Raw genomic sequence first — 13,770 nt, 5'->3', positions numbered from 1 at the left:
AACAGAAAATGAAAAAAGGAGGACATCATGCAGGGGAGGAAGGGGTGTGTGGAAGTGTGTGTTCAAAGGGAACAAGAGCTGCATTATTTTGTTGCTTCACTTAACTTGGGTTTCCCAAAAACATTGCTTTGGTAAGACTGTCTTACCTATTACAGGCAGTGTTATTTGCACTACAATACAGCAGAGCTTCTGACTATGATGGATTTGGGAAACTCAACACAGCTACTGTTGTAAAACGGTGGTTTAATTGTAAAGGAAGTGCAAGACAATTCTTTACAGTAAGAGCCTCATATACTTGTGCATGTGCCAAATCAGTAAAAGAGCAGTTTGGGTTTCATTCTTTCTCATAGGAAGGAAGAGAGAGAGAGAGAGAGAGATAGAGAGAGGGATATGAAATGTCAAACTTCTCTTTTACTGATATTATTAACATATGTGCAAAACTGAGCAAAAGTCAGAGACTTTTTAATTCCCAGTTAAAATGGCCACTGAATGTGAGTTAGAAGATATTTCTGAGGAAATCTGAACTAAGAAAATATACTTGATTATCTGCAAGTGTTAACTAGCAATTGAGTGTAGGGTGGCCTCTGACGTTTGAACAGTATTGTATTTCCAGTTATTACATTAAACTACACAAGTACACAAGCATAACAGAGTTCCTAACATAAAGTTTTACTTGTAGGTTTACTGAGAGATATTATGGGGTTGGGGTCAATGGTTGTAGCTAAAATGATCTCAATGCACACAATAAGTGAATGGGATCAAAAGCAGGCAGTGTAAGGAAGAAAGGGGTAAAATATAAAGCATATAAAATACATAAAATACTCAAGACAACTATTATTGACTGGAAACTTACCCTGGACTCTCTGTAACTTAGTTCGACCAAAGGCCATGGGAAGGTTGAGTGGAATGTAGTGCTCATGATTGCACACTGTCATGAGGAAGTAGAACTTCATTTCTGTCAAAGCCTGTAAGATGACAAATGTTACATGTTATGTGACAGCTTTGCACCTTATTACTTATTAGGAAAATATGTCCTCACTGTATTAACCTACAAAGAGCATACTCAAATAAGTCAACTGGAGTTTCAATTTAAGATGCACTCAGAATACTTGAGCAGTACTACAACAGAATAAGTAAAGGCTGCATTTAAATAAATCATTACTGTAACTATTTTCCAGCAGTAAAGATGTAATAAACAAATAAGAATATTTTGGTGCAGTTTCTAGCCATAATCTTCACTGTAATAGGATAGTCACACTGAATAATGTGGTGGACACTCTGTACAATGTGTAGGTATGCAATTAAACAAACATTTTTTTCTTGGAAATATATACCTCCACAGAGCAACAGTGTCTAACAACGTTAGTTGCCCAACAAGAGTATGCTGTTTCCCCATACACGTTGACCTACTCATTGACTTTTATTATTTAGTCTAAGATCACAAGATCAAGAACTGGAAAGTGTTTACACAGCTCTGTGGAACTACTCATTACAGAAATCATACCACAGCAGACTGCAGTTCAAAGCATTGTTTTTGTTTTACTAATAAACAACCCCTTTTGTAGAATACTAAAACGCTGTTCTTTTGTAACTCCTTATTGCTTGTATTACTAACATACTACTGCTTTGTTGTAGTTAATTTGAAGAACTGTTTGGAATGTGATTGTCTGGATCTGAATTTGCAAGTGAAAGAAAAAGGTGCATAACACCAAGATAGCATCTACCACAAACGGTTACCTTCTAATCTTATTGATACCACAAGAAAATGCTTCCTCACTTCAGGAATACATCCACTTCTATTTTACAAGACGTATGGATGACCTAGCGCAGGGTAAACTGTAACATATAATTTTTATGTAATTTAAATAGAACATGTTGTTCCCAACCTTCTTATACTCCTATAGCAAATGTCATTTGCAGGTTTTGACAACAATCAGGCAGATATTTCTCCAGATTTTCCCTTAATTTTGATGATTTTATATCATGAATTTAACTTTTTTCATGACAAATATTTTGGATTATGCAGTGTATAAGTCACAGAATTCATGCCTGTATTATTTTATTCACCCTCCTGGTGACTGTAACAAGGCAATTGTGAAGCATGTACATAATACACAGTGAGAGCATGCTAAAGAACAGCATTTACACAGCAGGGCTAGTTCTGTTACAACTAAACTAATAAATAAGCCCATACAGTGGGGCAAAAAAGTATTTAGTCAGCCACTGATTGTGCAAGTACTCCTACTTAGAAAGATGAGAGAGGTCTGTCATTTTCATCATAGGTACACTTCAACTATAAGAGACAATATGAGAGAAATAAAATACAGGAAATCACATTGTAGGATTTTTAAAGAATTTATTTGTAAATTATGGTGGAAAATAAGTATTTGGTCAATAACAAAAGTTCAACTCAGTACTTTGTAGCATAACCTTTGTTGACAATGACAGAGGTCAAATGTTTCCTGCAAGTCTTCACCAGGTTTGCACACTGTAGCTGGTATTTTGGCCCATTCCTCCTGCAGATCTCCTCTAGAGCAATGATGTTTTGGGGCTGTCGCTGGGCAACATGGACTTTCAACTCCCTCCACAAATGTTCTATGGGGTTGAGGTCTGCAGACTGGCTAGGCCACTCCAGGACCTTGAAATGCTTTTTACGGAGCCACTCCTTCGTTGCCCGAGCGGTGTGTTTGGGATCATTGTCATGCTGGAAGACCCAGCCACGTTCTCTCTGTAATGCTCTCACTAATGGAAGGAGGTTTTGGCTTAAAATCTCACGATACAGGGCCCCGTTCATTCTTCCCTTAACACGGATCAGTCATCCTGTCCCCATTGCAGAAAAACAGCCCCAAAGCCTGATGTTTCCACCCCCATGCTTCACAGTAGGTATGGAAGCAACTCAGCATACTTCTTCCTCCAAATATGACGAGTTGAGTTTTTTCCAAAAAGTTCTACTTTGGTTTCATCTGACCACATGATATTCTCCCAATCCTCCTCTGGATTATTCATATGCTCTCTGGTAAACTTCAGATGGGCCTGGACATGTACTGGCTTAAGCAGGGGGACACGCCTGGCACTGCAGGATTTGAGTCCCTCTTGGTGTAGTGTGTTACTGAGGGTAGCCTTTGTTACTTTGGTCCCAGCTCTCTGCAGGTCATTCATCCCTCCGTGTAGTTCTGGGATTTTTGTTCACCGTTCTCATGATCATTTTGACCCCATGGGATCTTGCGTGGGGCCCCAGATCGAGGGAGATTATCAATGGTCTTGTTTGTCTTCCATTTTCTTACAATTGCTCCCACAGTTGATTTATTCACACCAACCTGCTTGCCTATTGTAGATTCACTCTTCCCAGCCTGGTGCAGGTCTACAATTTTCTTCCTGGTGTCCTTCGACAGCTCTTTGGTCTTGGCCATGGTTAAGTTTGGAATCTGACTGTTTGAGGCTGTGGACAGGGGTCTTTTATACAGATAACGAGGTCAAACAGGTGCCATTAATACAGGTAATGAGTGGAGGACAGAAGAGCTTCTTAAAGAAGTTGTTACAGGTCTGTGAGAGCCAGAAATCTTGCTTGTTTGTGGGTGACCAAATACTTATTTTCCACCATAATCTACTAATAAATTCTTTAAAAATCCTACAGTGTGATTTCTTGAATTTTTTTTTCTCATTTTGTCTCTCATAGTTGAAGTGTACCTATGATGAAAATTACAGACCTCTCTCATCTTTCTAAGTAGGAGAACTTGCACAATCAGTAGCTGACTAAATACTTTTTTGCCCCATTGTATACCTCACAAACACCAAATTATGTATGTTTTTATGCACAGATTCATCAGAAACATAGTGTTTTTTTCACTAATCCTACTACATCCATGTAAGACTCTCTGTGACTATATCCAAACAGTAGCATCTAGCTATCAAACATTTGTTGCTTGCAGTAGCATATGCTGATTGTTTGCACACCAAAGACAAGGTGAACCTGCCCTTACGAGTCTACCCTTCTGTGGCAGCAAAATGTCTAGCACTGGTCATTTGGAGGCCCACAGTACTCACTGACCACTCCACTTCCCACTATGAGGAGAAGAATACTCTTAGGAATAGGTTAGTACCCTTCTTGTCACTGAGGAGTACCTTCAGTCAGGGAACATATCTGTATCATAATCCACTGAAATTACATTTTCTAAGATTTTCTACATTTTCACATTTTCTATGACTCCACACACTCTTGTCTCCAGGCTTTTTATTTTATTATTCTATTTTAAAATATTAGGTTATGGAAAGGTACAAATACATACTTTTCATCTGGAAAAAAAAAAAAAAAAACTTATTTAAGGTTCACAATCAGACCTCAAAACTATTGCTGTACCTTTGAGGGAACATTGTACCTTGATGAACGAAAAATGTACCAGCACAGAATTTCTAACAGTGTAGTGATCCAGTCCTTAATGTTCCTGCTGGCTTCAAAGGCTTGTTTCTTTGTGCTTCTTGTTGCCACCACACAATGACAATGTAAGCAGGACAAGAGATAAGACATGACCTTGGAGATATGCCTCCCAAAGACATTGTAGGCTGGTCTTCTCCACCTCACCAGACCTTTGTCCGCCCAAGCATTCACATCTTGCCCAAGTGCGCTGTGCTACATATAGGACCTCTGACTCAGGTGCTTGACCTAAGAAAGTCTTCCTAACCACCTTGAGTCAGCTGACCCTGGCCACTGTTTAAGGAGGAAAAAAAGCAGCAAGCCTATTGCTCTGCTGGAGGAAATGAGTATAGTACATATAGTACACAAAAAAGTGCTCTGTTAGGAAATAATGCACATTGTGACATCTTGTCTAGCAAGTCTAGTAAGTTGAGAGATCCAGATGCGTAGTATAATATTAAAGATGTTTTGCCAAAAATGGACTTCATTAGTGCAGACACAGGTATGTGTGCAGTGCAGGTATGACTTCAAGATCCAAACAGCCGTTTTACGTTCTATGCTTCATGGCAAATGGTTCATTCATTAAAGGATGCATACCTTCATGTCTCTGTATACCTAACAGCATGTACAAATACTCTTCTTTCATTCAGTCCAGTGAACACTGGATTGGCCTTCAACAGAGGCAAATTGCAAAGGAAACACTGGCAATTACAAGACTGCTCATAGAGCATCTGCAGATATGAAAACTCATAAAACTCCTGTAGCAGGGTCTAGCAGCACCATTTGTTGGAAAAATGTTTGTGATTTTAATACTAAATTCTGGTGTACCCTGAGACTACAATATAGGAGCAATTACTATTGAATTATTTAGTTAATTGAGTTGAATGCATTTACATTTACGGTACTTGGCAGATGTTCTAACCAGAGCAACATTTTAATTAATTTTACGCAGTTAGGCGAAGGTAGTGTTAGTAGAGTCTTGCCCAGTTAAAAAGGCAGCGTTGTTACCCACTACACTATGCAAATACTAGTAACTCCAAAAGTAGCTGTGTTTTCTAGGTATTTATAATTTTGCTGAAAAGGTGATGAGTTTGTGTGCAAAATCTGGGTTTTGTAGTTTTTTTTTGTTTTTTTTTTTAACACTGTTAAGTGTTTCAACTCCTACTCACTTGTCTGTTGATAAAGTGACATTTTTGCCTATCTCAGTGTTTTGGTCTCATTAGATTGTGGCAATAGGCCAGCATAAACATTCTCTCCTCTTCCTGCAGTAGGGCATATTCCTGTCTGGATGGACATCACAATGGTGTCTGGGTTAGTATGACCTTTTGGAGTAGGGCTAGGATATCATTAATGTCTACACTGTATTGATTTCTAAAGTTATTAAGATATGTATGGTATGTTATTCTTTTGAGGTGCCAGCTTTTTATTTCAGGAGAATCAACAGTCGTGTACACTATGTCCAGTGTGTGTCTGTTGAGGTGAACAGAGCAAAAATTCAAAAGCATTTAGAGGGACAAAACAATTTTACCATTGCACTGTTAGTGCAGGTCAGTATTTCTTATCACTTGAAACATAAGCTTACTCATGTTATAAAGCCGTAAATTGTTCGATTCCTTTTCGCATATCTAGAACACAATTTATGCCTACATGAGTGGTATTACTAATGTAATCACTTGTTATTGTATTTTTATAAACACGCTTTTAGACTTAAATAAGGATATATTTAAAGTATATGCAGCTGTACAGCTGGTGCAAGTACATTGAATGGAACCTAGATTACTTCCTTCTGCAAGAATGAAACTTTGTAAGCTAATCTGACAACAAAAAAAGCAATCTAGCATACATTATAAGTCATGCGAGCCACTAGGCTCAATGCTTCCGACAGTACTGTGAAGACAGTAAATGGTCTGTGACTTTAAAGAATAGGATAAACAGGAAACTGCTCAACCGTGTTTCCATTTTATTCATTCAGTGGTGGTGCACTGCAGGAATACTGACGCCACCACAAAAAATATATTACCCATTGCCAACAGCACACTTTGAAGGAAAATTACTAGACAGTTGTAAATTCGGGCCCCTTTAAAAACTTGCAGAGGTCCATTGCTTCACTTCACTTCGACATGCAGAACGTGTCTCTTTATTATGTTACAGCACCGTAATTCCATTCCTTATTTAGCATGCAGAAAACTGTAAATATACAAGCAAGCAATATGACTAAATATCAACACAGATATTCTGATTTTCATTTGTCCTTTTCCCTGGCTGAAAGATTAGGGAGGTTGGACAGTGTCTAAAACATACATACAAACACTGTAAATCATTGCAGCTTTGCTTAGACAGCTCCATCACATTTTTCCACTACTGCAGTTCCTATAGCAAAAGCCTCCTTTCTATCAACAGTTCTAGTTCCTCTCTTTTCGTTCTTATTCTCGCTCTTTGTACAGTGTTCAGGCTAAACCATTGTATGTTTACTCAGAGGGGGTCATTGGAGGGTTGACCCAATGGAAGATTCATAGCTGCTGGCAGTGTATCTAAACCTAGTCTCATATCTATCTAAAACTAGCCTTGTATCTAAAACTAAATGTCTTAATTGTTACTTAATAAATATAAACGGTATTCCGATGACGTCGTGTTCTTCAGAAGCTGGACGTCCGTCACATCGCCGTCTTTTAAAGCTCAGAGCATGAACCTCGTCTCCTCTGCAGACCAGTTTCTGCTCCACCATGTTGAACGGTATAAATTTTTCGCTGTGACGCGCCACGCAAGTGCAGACCGTACTTACACGTTCCGATTGGAGTGTAATCGGATTCAGGGGTTTACACGGTTATTATTCTTCTATTTAACAGATTATTTAGAGGTTTACCCACCTCGTTCATTATATTCCGAATGGCCTCAATCGGACTAGACTATTCCGACTGAGGTGTTTACATGGACGTATTCTATTCTGATTGAGCTATTAGTCGGATTATTAACAATTATCAGGCTGCATGTAAACGTGGCTAGTGTTAGGAAAGCTGCTCAGTTTCTCATTTTAGTACCCAGTGCACAGAATGTTGTTTTGTATGAAATTGTCTATAGACAGAGCCGCCTGCAGAGGCTGCATTTCACGTAGCATGGACGGATCATGCTCACACAGTGCGAGTATATAAATCAAAGGTTTGTCCATACATAGTGGTCTATTCAAATGTATAGTGAGAGTCACCAAAGAGCAAGATTTAAGACGAAATTGTACAGTGTGTGTCTGGCTTTACAAAACTTTCAACTATAGCTCAATCAGCCAATCAAAAGACTTCAAGAAGATGTAAACTTTACAATTAAGCCCCTTTATTTTTGCACAGTATTGTACATATTTCCCTTCAAGAACAACTACATATTTTAGAACTTCATTGGAAAGTTAGTCATGACATGGGAATTGTGTAATCAAGTATTACCAGCAGATGCTGGTAATGTTGAAATGTTGGCAAGGGCTAGCAGTCTACCTCGGGCTAATCAGCTCTTTGCCAGAACAGGTGATACACCAGCATATCATTGGTATGCATCTTATGCATGTCATTTCTGATTTCAGTCTGTCTGGAAAATACCATTTAGACACATCATTACTGTTGACAATTGCCTTTAATTCACTACTTGCTAAATTACTTTAAGAGGAACTATAACTGTTTGGAAAAGCGTCACACTTTACGTACGTAATATACTGTAATAATAGCCAAAGTCCCCATAAAGCTGTTCTCATTTACATATTTTTTCTGTTGTCAAACAACGGAACAAGTATGAAATAGTGACTGAAACATGGCCAATTTGACAAAATTACTATACACATAATATACAGTAAACAACTGTGCTGTGATTTGAGCTATATTAACATGTAAAATGATCACTGACAGACAAAGTTAGAAACAACAGAAAAACTTTCCTTTTTTTTTTTCTTACATAGTGCACAGCCTCAATCTGGGAAACCACATAAAGGATATTCCTTCTTCAATGTGATAGTGAGTGATAAGGCAGTGACAATGGTGAAAACAATCAAATTAAATTGTTTAAACTAAAACAAAGGAGGAGTAAACAATACAGATTAGTGATTGGTCCTTTGCTGTAAGCAATGCGCAGCTCATTCATCTCTATGTAAGCTGCCATGTGGACCAAATGTCCTGCTCTGCCACTCACTGAACAGAGTAGACGCAGAGAAAGGCGAACCTCTCGCTTGCCAGGCAATACTGGAGGCTCTTTTCTATGGAATGTAGGTTAAATTTGACCAAAAAGTCACTTTTTGAAAGCTTTTTGAAAACAAAAAAATCACTAAATTCATCTTGAAAAGTCACTAAATCTAACAAGTTGCTAAGTTGGCAACATTGATTCTGCTAATTAGAGGCATGTTGCTGCTAAAACACTGCGACTCAATGAGCAAAACTACTTTATGTGACAGATTGTCATCATAGTACCTCCAAATTTCTGAAAGTGGAATACTTACATATCATCTTATTTTAGCTAGATGACTATGTCACTGTTTCCAGTCTGACTGGGAGTAGGTAATTGGGGAAACGTTAGTGACCTAAAAATTAATTATACCTGTGAAATATAAATTAATTATACCAAACAAAACTGGTAAGGTACGGTCCAGTTATTAAACTGTTGTAGCACCGAGGAGTGGCGCTCTTATTTTTATCTTAATACAAATCTTTTGCCTTACCTTGGGGTCTTTCTGGCTGAATCCACACATGTAGTCATTCACAAGACTGAAAGCAAATCCTCTATTCATGAATGTCAGGCAACGCTGCAAGAAGAAGCAGACATATTGACCCTGCAACTATAATACTGAAAGGACATTTAGCTTAAAGCAGTTTTTGTTGAATTCTTTATTTTAATTAAAACTAATTCTCAGTCTGGTCATGAAATATCTAGGCAGTGTCAGTTTGTGTCTTTGTGTCTTGTTAAAGACAAATATCCCATGCCCCAACTGTATTAATGTCTGCAATACTCAGTCGAGATTACCCAGAAGTTTGATTAAAAACAACATATATTTTAATACTTGTACTTTTGTATGTAAACTCTAATAAAATATGCAGAATTGACCTATAGTGTTCCTAACTAGGCCTCTATATTACAGTATAAGCTTCATTGCTTGTGAATGATGCTTCATGACAGCCTTATTCCTTGGAACAAATGTCCATCACTAAAAGAACTTGAGTTATCTTGTGATTAATGACGCAGGCTGTTGATAAAAAAGTATTGCTTCATTAAGAAGTTATAAAGCCAAACCTTAATGAAGTTGGCCAGGCTGATGTTGACACAGCGGGCCTCATCAGGGATCTCCACATAGCGTATAGTGATGTGAGGCATGATGGAGAGCAGTAGACACTGCAGTGCCTGATGAAAGGAATCTGGAAACCTCTGAGCTCGAGGCATCTATGGGGGAACATCAAGCATTCAAGCAGATTTTACAACTTTGCTGTGAGAAATTCAGTACTACATGTGTATCTGTATTAAGTACATGCATTTAGAAATACAGTGTTATACATTGGAGAACTGCTGCATGTATGAAGAGCTGATACACAGAAAAACAATATACAAAAACAAATCATGGGCCCTTTTGTGTGGTGGAGGAACAATGAAAACCAAAAGTATCAATGTAAAATAAACAGTAAACATCTCATTACTGATACATTCACAGGGTTTGAGGACATCCTCATTTAAATCTGCTGCCAGAGGAGGTATGGTGCATGCAAGTTCATATTCACCATAATAAAATAGAACAGAGTGAAGAATCTCAGCTTTCTGTGCCTCATCATGTTTTCTGTCACTATATGAAAGAAGCCTGACTCTGAACTTTTTTTCCAAGACCATAAGCTCATAGACTGAGCAATTCGCATTGGTCATTATCGTTTTTATTTAATCAGAATAATGAGAAAACACAACTGATGTGTGAGAAATATTTCTATTCATGTGGCTTCTCATTATAAATGTTTGTGACACAGGTTTGTGACAAACTAAATAAAAATGAATTTTCAGCTTTGTTAGATCACATTCTTTAAATATCACATAAGACGGCACAAAGAAATTCCACTGTTAAAGGTGAAAAGCAAAACAAATATAAGAAAAAGCTTAATTTTGCATTAGCCTTAAAGGGGTAATGGGATGTGCATGGGCAGAGATAGGTATGTTAAGTCCAAGAAATAAAAATCCTCCCTTTGACTTTGTTCCAAACTGCCTGAACACATTGAATGCTGGTTTGAGCTGACTAGAGAAGCCAGGCAGTTGAAACAAAATACAGATTTTTTCCGGATCTGAACTACTCTGCTCTGTCCATGTATGTGTCTCTGTCAAAAATGCCTTTCACAGCCCCACGGTAGGCGTGTATTCTTGTGTTGGCATTCTTTCCACGTAAATGCAGAAATGACACCTCTCTCAACACAAAGTTAAAGAACAAAGAAGCATGTGTTTGACTGCTCCCAAGCACACACATAGGACCTAATCGTTTGTGAAGCTACATAACACAAAAAAGCAGGAAAAAAGAGAGAGACAGAAAGAAACAAAGGGAAAAAACAGACATAGACAAACTTTTTTTGACTTTTGCATATGTTGATGACCGCCATGGGAGAGTAAAATGTGAAAGCATGCTATTGTGTGGAGGAAATTTCATACTGATTTGCTGATAACTGTGGCAAGGCAACTATGTAAACTGTGGTATTAAAAGAGAAGGAAAAGGAAAACGTCACTCATCAAATCAATATGTAAATTTGTTTCTGCTGTAAAACTTTTTTTTAAATCAGCCACATTAATAGTAACTTTTTAACATGATAATGACAAAACTATACACATTATGAGAGAGTGTAAGCTGTAAGTGAGGTGCACCCACTTTCATTCGGTTGCCTTCTTGGAGGTACTGTGCCATTGACTTGGCCATTGCTTCAAAGAAGAACCAGGAGTACTGAAAAATCAGACAAAAAAGCACAGCTTTACCAATACGATAAACACAAATGTAGCATCGGTTAATCATTGCGGACAAATCAGGAGAACTACTAGGCCCATACCCTGTCAGCTCAATTCTAATGTATTCAGAGGTGGGTGATGAAACACCTGTAAAATTTGGTAAAACTGTCAATTCTCTCCCGCCCCATGCCCTGCCTGTTCTCGTCATTATTTAAGACCCATAGAAATACAGTTTATTTCATTACCTTAAACTCAAAACTTGATTACATTCTCAGCCATTAGACTGAAGCAAAGACCAAAAAAAGTAAACATTGAGACTTGACAACTAAGAGAACGTGAATCACAAGTGCCAATCAGAGCTGAATTAAAGGATGATACAAAGTTAGCAGTGAGAAAAAAAGAAAAGATACTCTATATGGCCAAAAGTATGTGGACAAATGATCATCACACCCTTATGAGCTTCTTGGACATCTCATTCCCAAATGGAGTTGGCTTCAGGACTCAGCAGCCTCCCTCTGTGAGCATGCGTGGTCTACCGCTTCACAGTTGAGTTTGAGTTGTTGCTGCCCTTGAATGTTTCCTTTTCACAATAATGGCACTTCCAGTTAGCTGGGGCAGGTGGAGCAGGGCAGAAATTGCATGAACTGACTTAAGGTTATTGCTGCATTCTTTTACCGTGCCAGGTTTAAAGTCCCTGAGCCCTTCAGTAGGACCTACTCTACTGCCAATGTTTGCCTGTGGAGACTGCAAGGCCAAATGCTTGATTTTTTACATTTGTAAGCAATGGGTGTGACTGAAACACCTGCACAGGATAATTAGAGAGTGTCCACATACTTTCGGTCATTTTGTTGTTATCATGAGTATATCAATTATAATCATGTGGTATTTGTCATTAATTCTGCTTAAGAAAAGTCCCTGGGTTAGTCCACTATGAGGAACACTGAGTCACTATGTCCAATTACAGTGCTGCCTGCTGCCTGCTTACAGTGCTGCCTGCTGTTTAGAGAAAGTACAGCATGTTGCATGAAAAGAAAGATAATGTCATGCTACTGGAATCAGAAAGTTTTTCATTATTTTTAGAAGGGAATTTGATCATGCTGAGGTTTCAGTGACAAAAGTAAACAGCAAACTCTTTCTCACATTAACACACGTTACCTTCAGTAACTTGTTACAGGTGTTGAAGTCTGCAGTCTGTTTGAGAATGGCAGTCACTGTCATGGCTAAAACCTCATGAGTGGTCACCGAGTTCCCTGATGTCAGGTTGTTTGTGAGAAATACGTACTATGGAAGAAAATACACTTTAGAGATGTTCTATGTAAATCCCACATCCATTTAAAGTAAAATAAAAAAATCAGGACATATGTTAAATATTTCATGTGACAGCATGTCACTGCATCTGCAATACATATACAAACATACATAGAAATGAACCTAAATCAAGCCCAGAACCAAGACTACATACCTTAAGAAAAGAGCGTAGGTAGTGCTCCAGTCCCTCTTCGTGACACTGGGATACAATGTGAATGATTACACTGTGGAGAACAATATTACTACTTTAGTTCTCAGTCTTATAACTACATTATTGACATATTAGTCTCATAGTAGTTTCTGAATTACTTCTTATAGTGTTAATGGTGGTGTACAAATACACTCAGCTCATAAGTCTCAATACCAGGTTCACACCTCATTATTTGAATAAAGAAAATAATGACTATCCACGTTGCACAAAATACAGATGAGACTAATTTAAGAGTGTGACAACATGACCAGGTTGTATGGTCATGTTGTACTGTTGCACCCCTAGAAGTTACTTGATTCTTAACCTTGAGATTAAAAGCCAAATAATAAGCCTAGAAGTTAAGGCGCCAAAAATTTTTTTTTCAAAACAGCTTTGAGGAGAAGACTGACCGTGTGGTGTTAACTGCGATCTCTTGAGGCTCTTTGCTTGCTGTAGTGAGAACTTGGAAGAGCTGCACCAGCACAGTGGGCAGGAACTTTATGATGACCTGAGTCTCCACAGCATGCAGGCACTGCCAAGGATGCCACAGAAAAAGGAAAAGAATATATTTTAAAAATATATATTTTTTTATGTTTGCCATTGCTCTTTTACATTACAAACTATGGTTTGCCCCTTGCCCCTTGTATTATAAGGCATTTACAGGCACAAACAGTGAGTAGGTTAAAAAGCTACTTTTTATGGTTACATACAAAAAATGACATGGTGTGCACTCACATTCAAGTAAACAAAATAAAATCTCTCTCACCTTTAGGTATTTGATGAGCTCTGCTGGGCTCTCTGAAGTCGACCTCATCAGCTGGCAGTACTGGAAGAAATTCTGGAGGTGCAAATCCTAGATTGGGTCAAAACCAAAACTATTTACTATTAACTGCTATTGTCTTTTTCAACAGAGGCAAAGATAGATGTTGAGGGA

The 13,770-nt window shown here is 38.2% G+C and overlaps 1 protein-coding gene across 3 annotated transcripts in view; it reads right to left on the bottom strand.

The window, feature by feature from the left end:
• Window positions 1–13,770, bottom strand: part of dock11 (dedicator of cytokinesis 11) — an 87,290-nt gene that overhangs the window by 40,869 nt on the left and 32,651 nt on the right. For all 3 annotated transcript variants that reach the window (XM_037547248.1, XM_017718836.2, XM_017718837.2), the window contains exons 23-30: window positions 13,603–13,689; window positions 13,247–13,368; window positions 12,801–12,870; window positions 12,494–12,619; window positions 11,265–11,336; window positions 9,668–9,814; window positions 9,099–9,182; window positions 854–965 (exon numbers count right to left, since the gene is read on the bottom strand). In XM_037547248.1, the coding sequence (XP_037403145.1) occupies window positions 854–965; window positions 9,099–9,182; window positions 9,668–9,814; window positions 11,265–11,336; window positions 12,494–12,619; window positions 12,801–12,870; window positions 13,247–13,368; window positions 13,603–13,689 (820 nt within the window). The remainder of the gene's footprint in view (window positions 1–853; window positions 966–9,098; window positions 9,183–9,667; window positions 9,815–11,264; window positions 11,337–12,493; window positions 12,620–12,800; window positions 12,871–13,246; window positions 13,369–13,602; window positions 13,690–13,770) is intronic.

Source organism: Pygocentrus nattereri, chromosome 2, assembly GCF_015220715.1.
Source record: "Pygocentrus nattereri isolate fPygNat1 chromosome 2, fPygNat1.pri, whole genome shotgun sequence".
Lineage (NCBI taxonomy): Eukaryota > Metazoa > Chordata > Actinopteri > Characiformes > Serrasalmidae > Pygocentrus > Pygocentrus nattereri.
The sequence above is the reverse complement of the archived record's forward strand: the minus strand, read 5'-3'. Positions and strand labels throughout refer to the sequence as shown.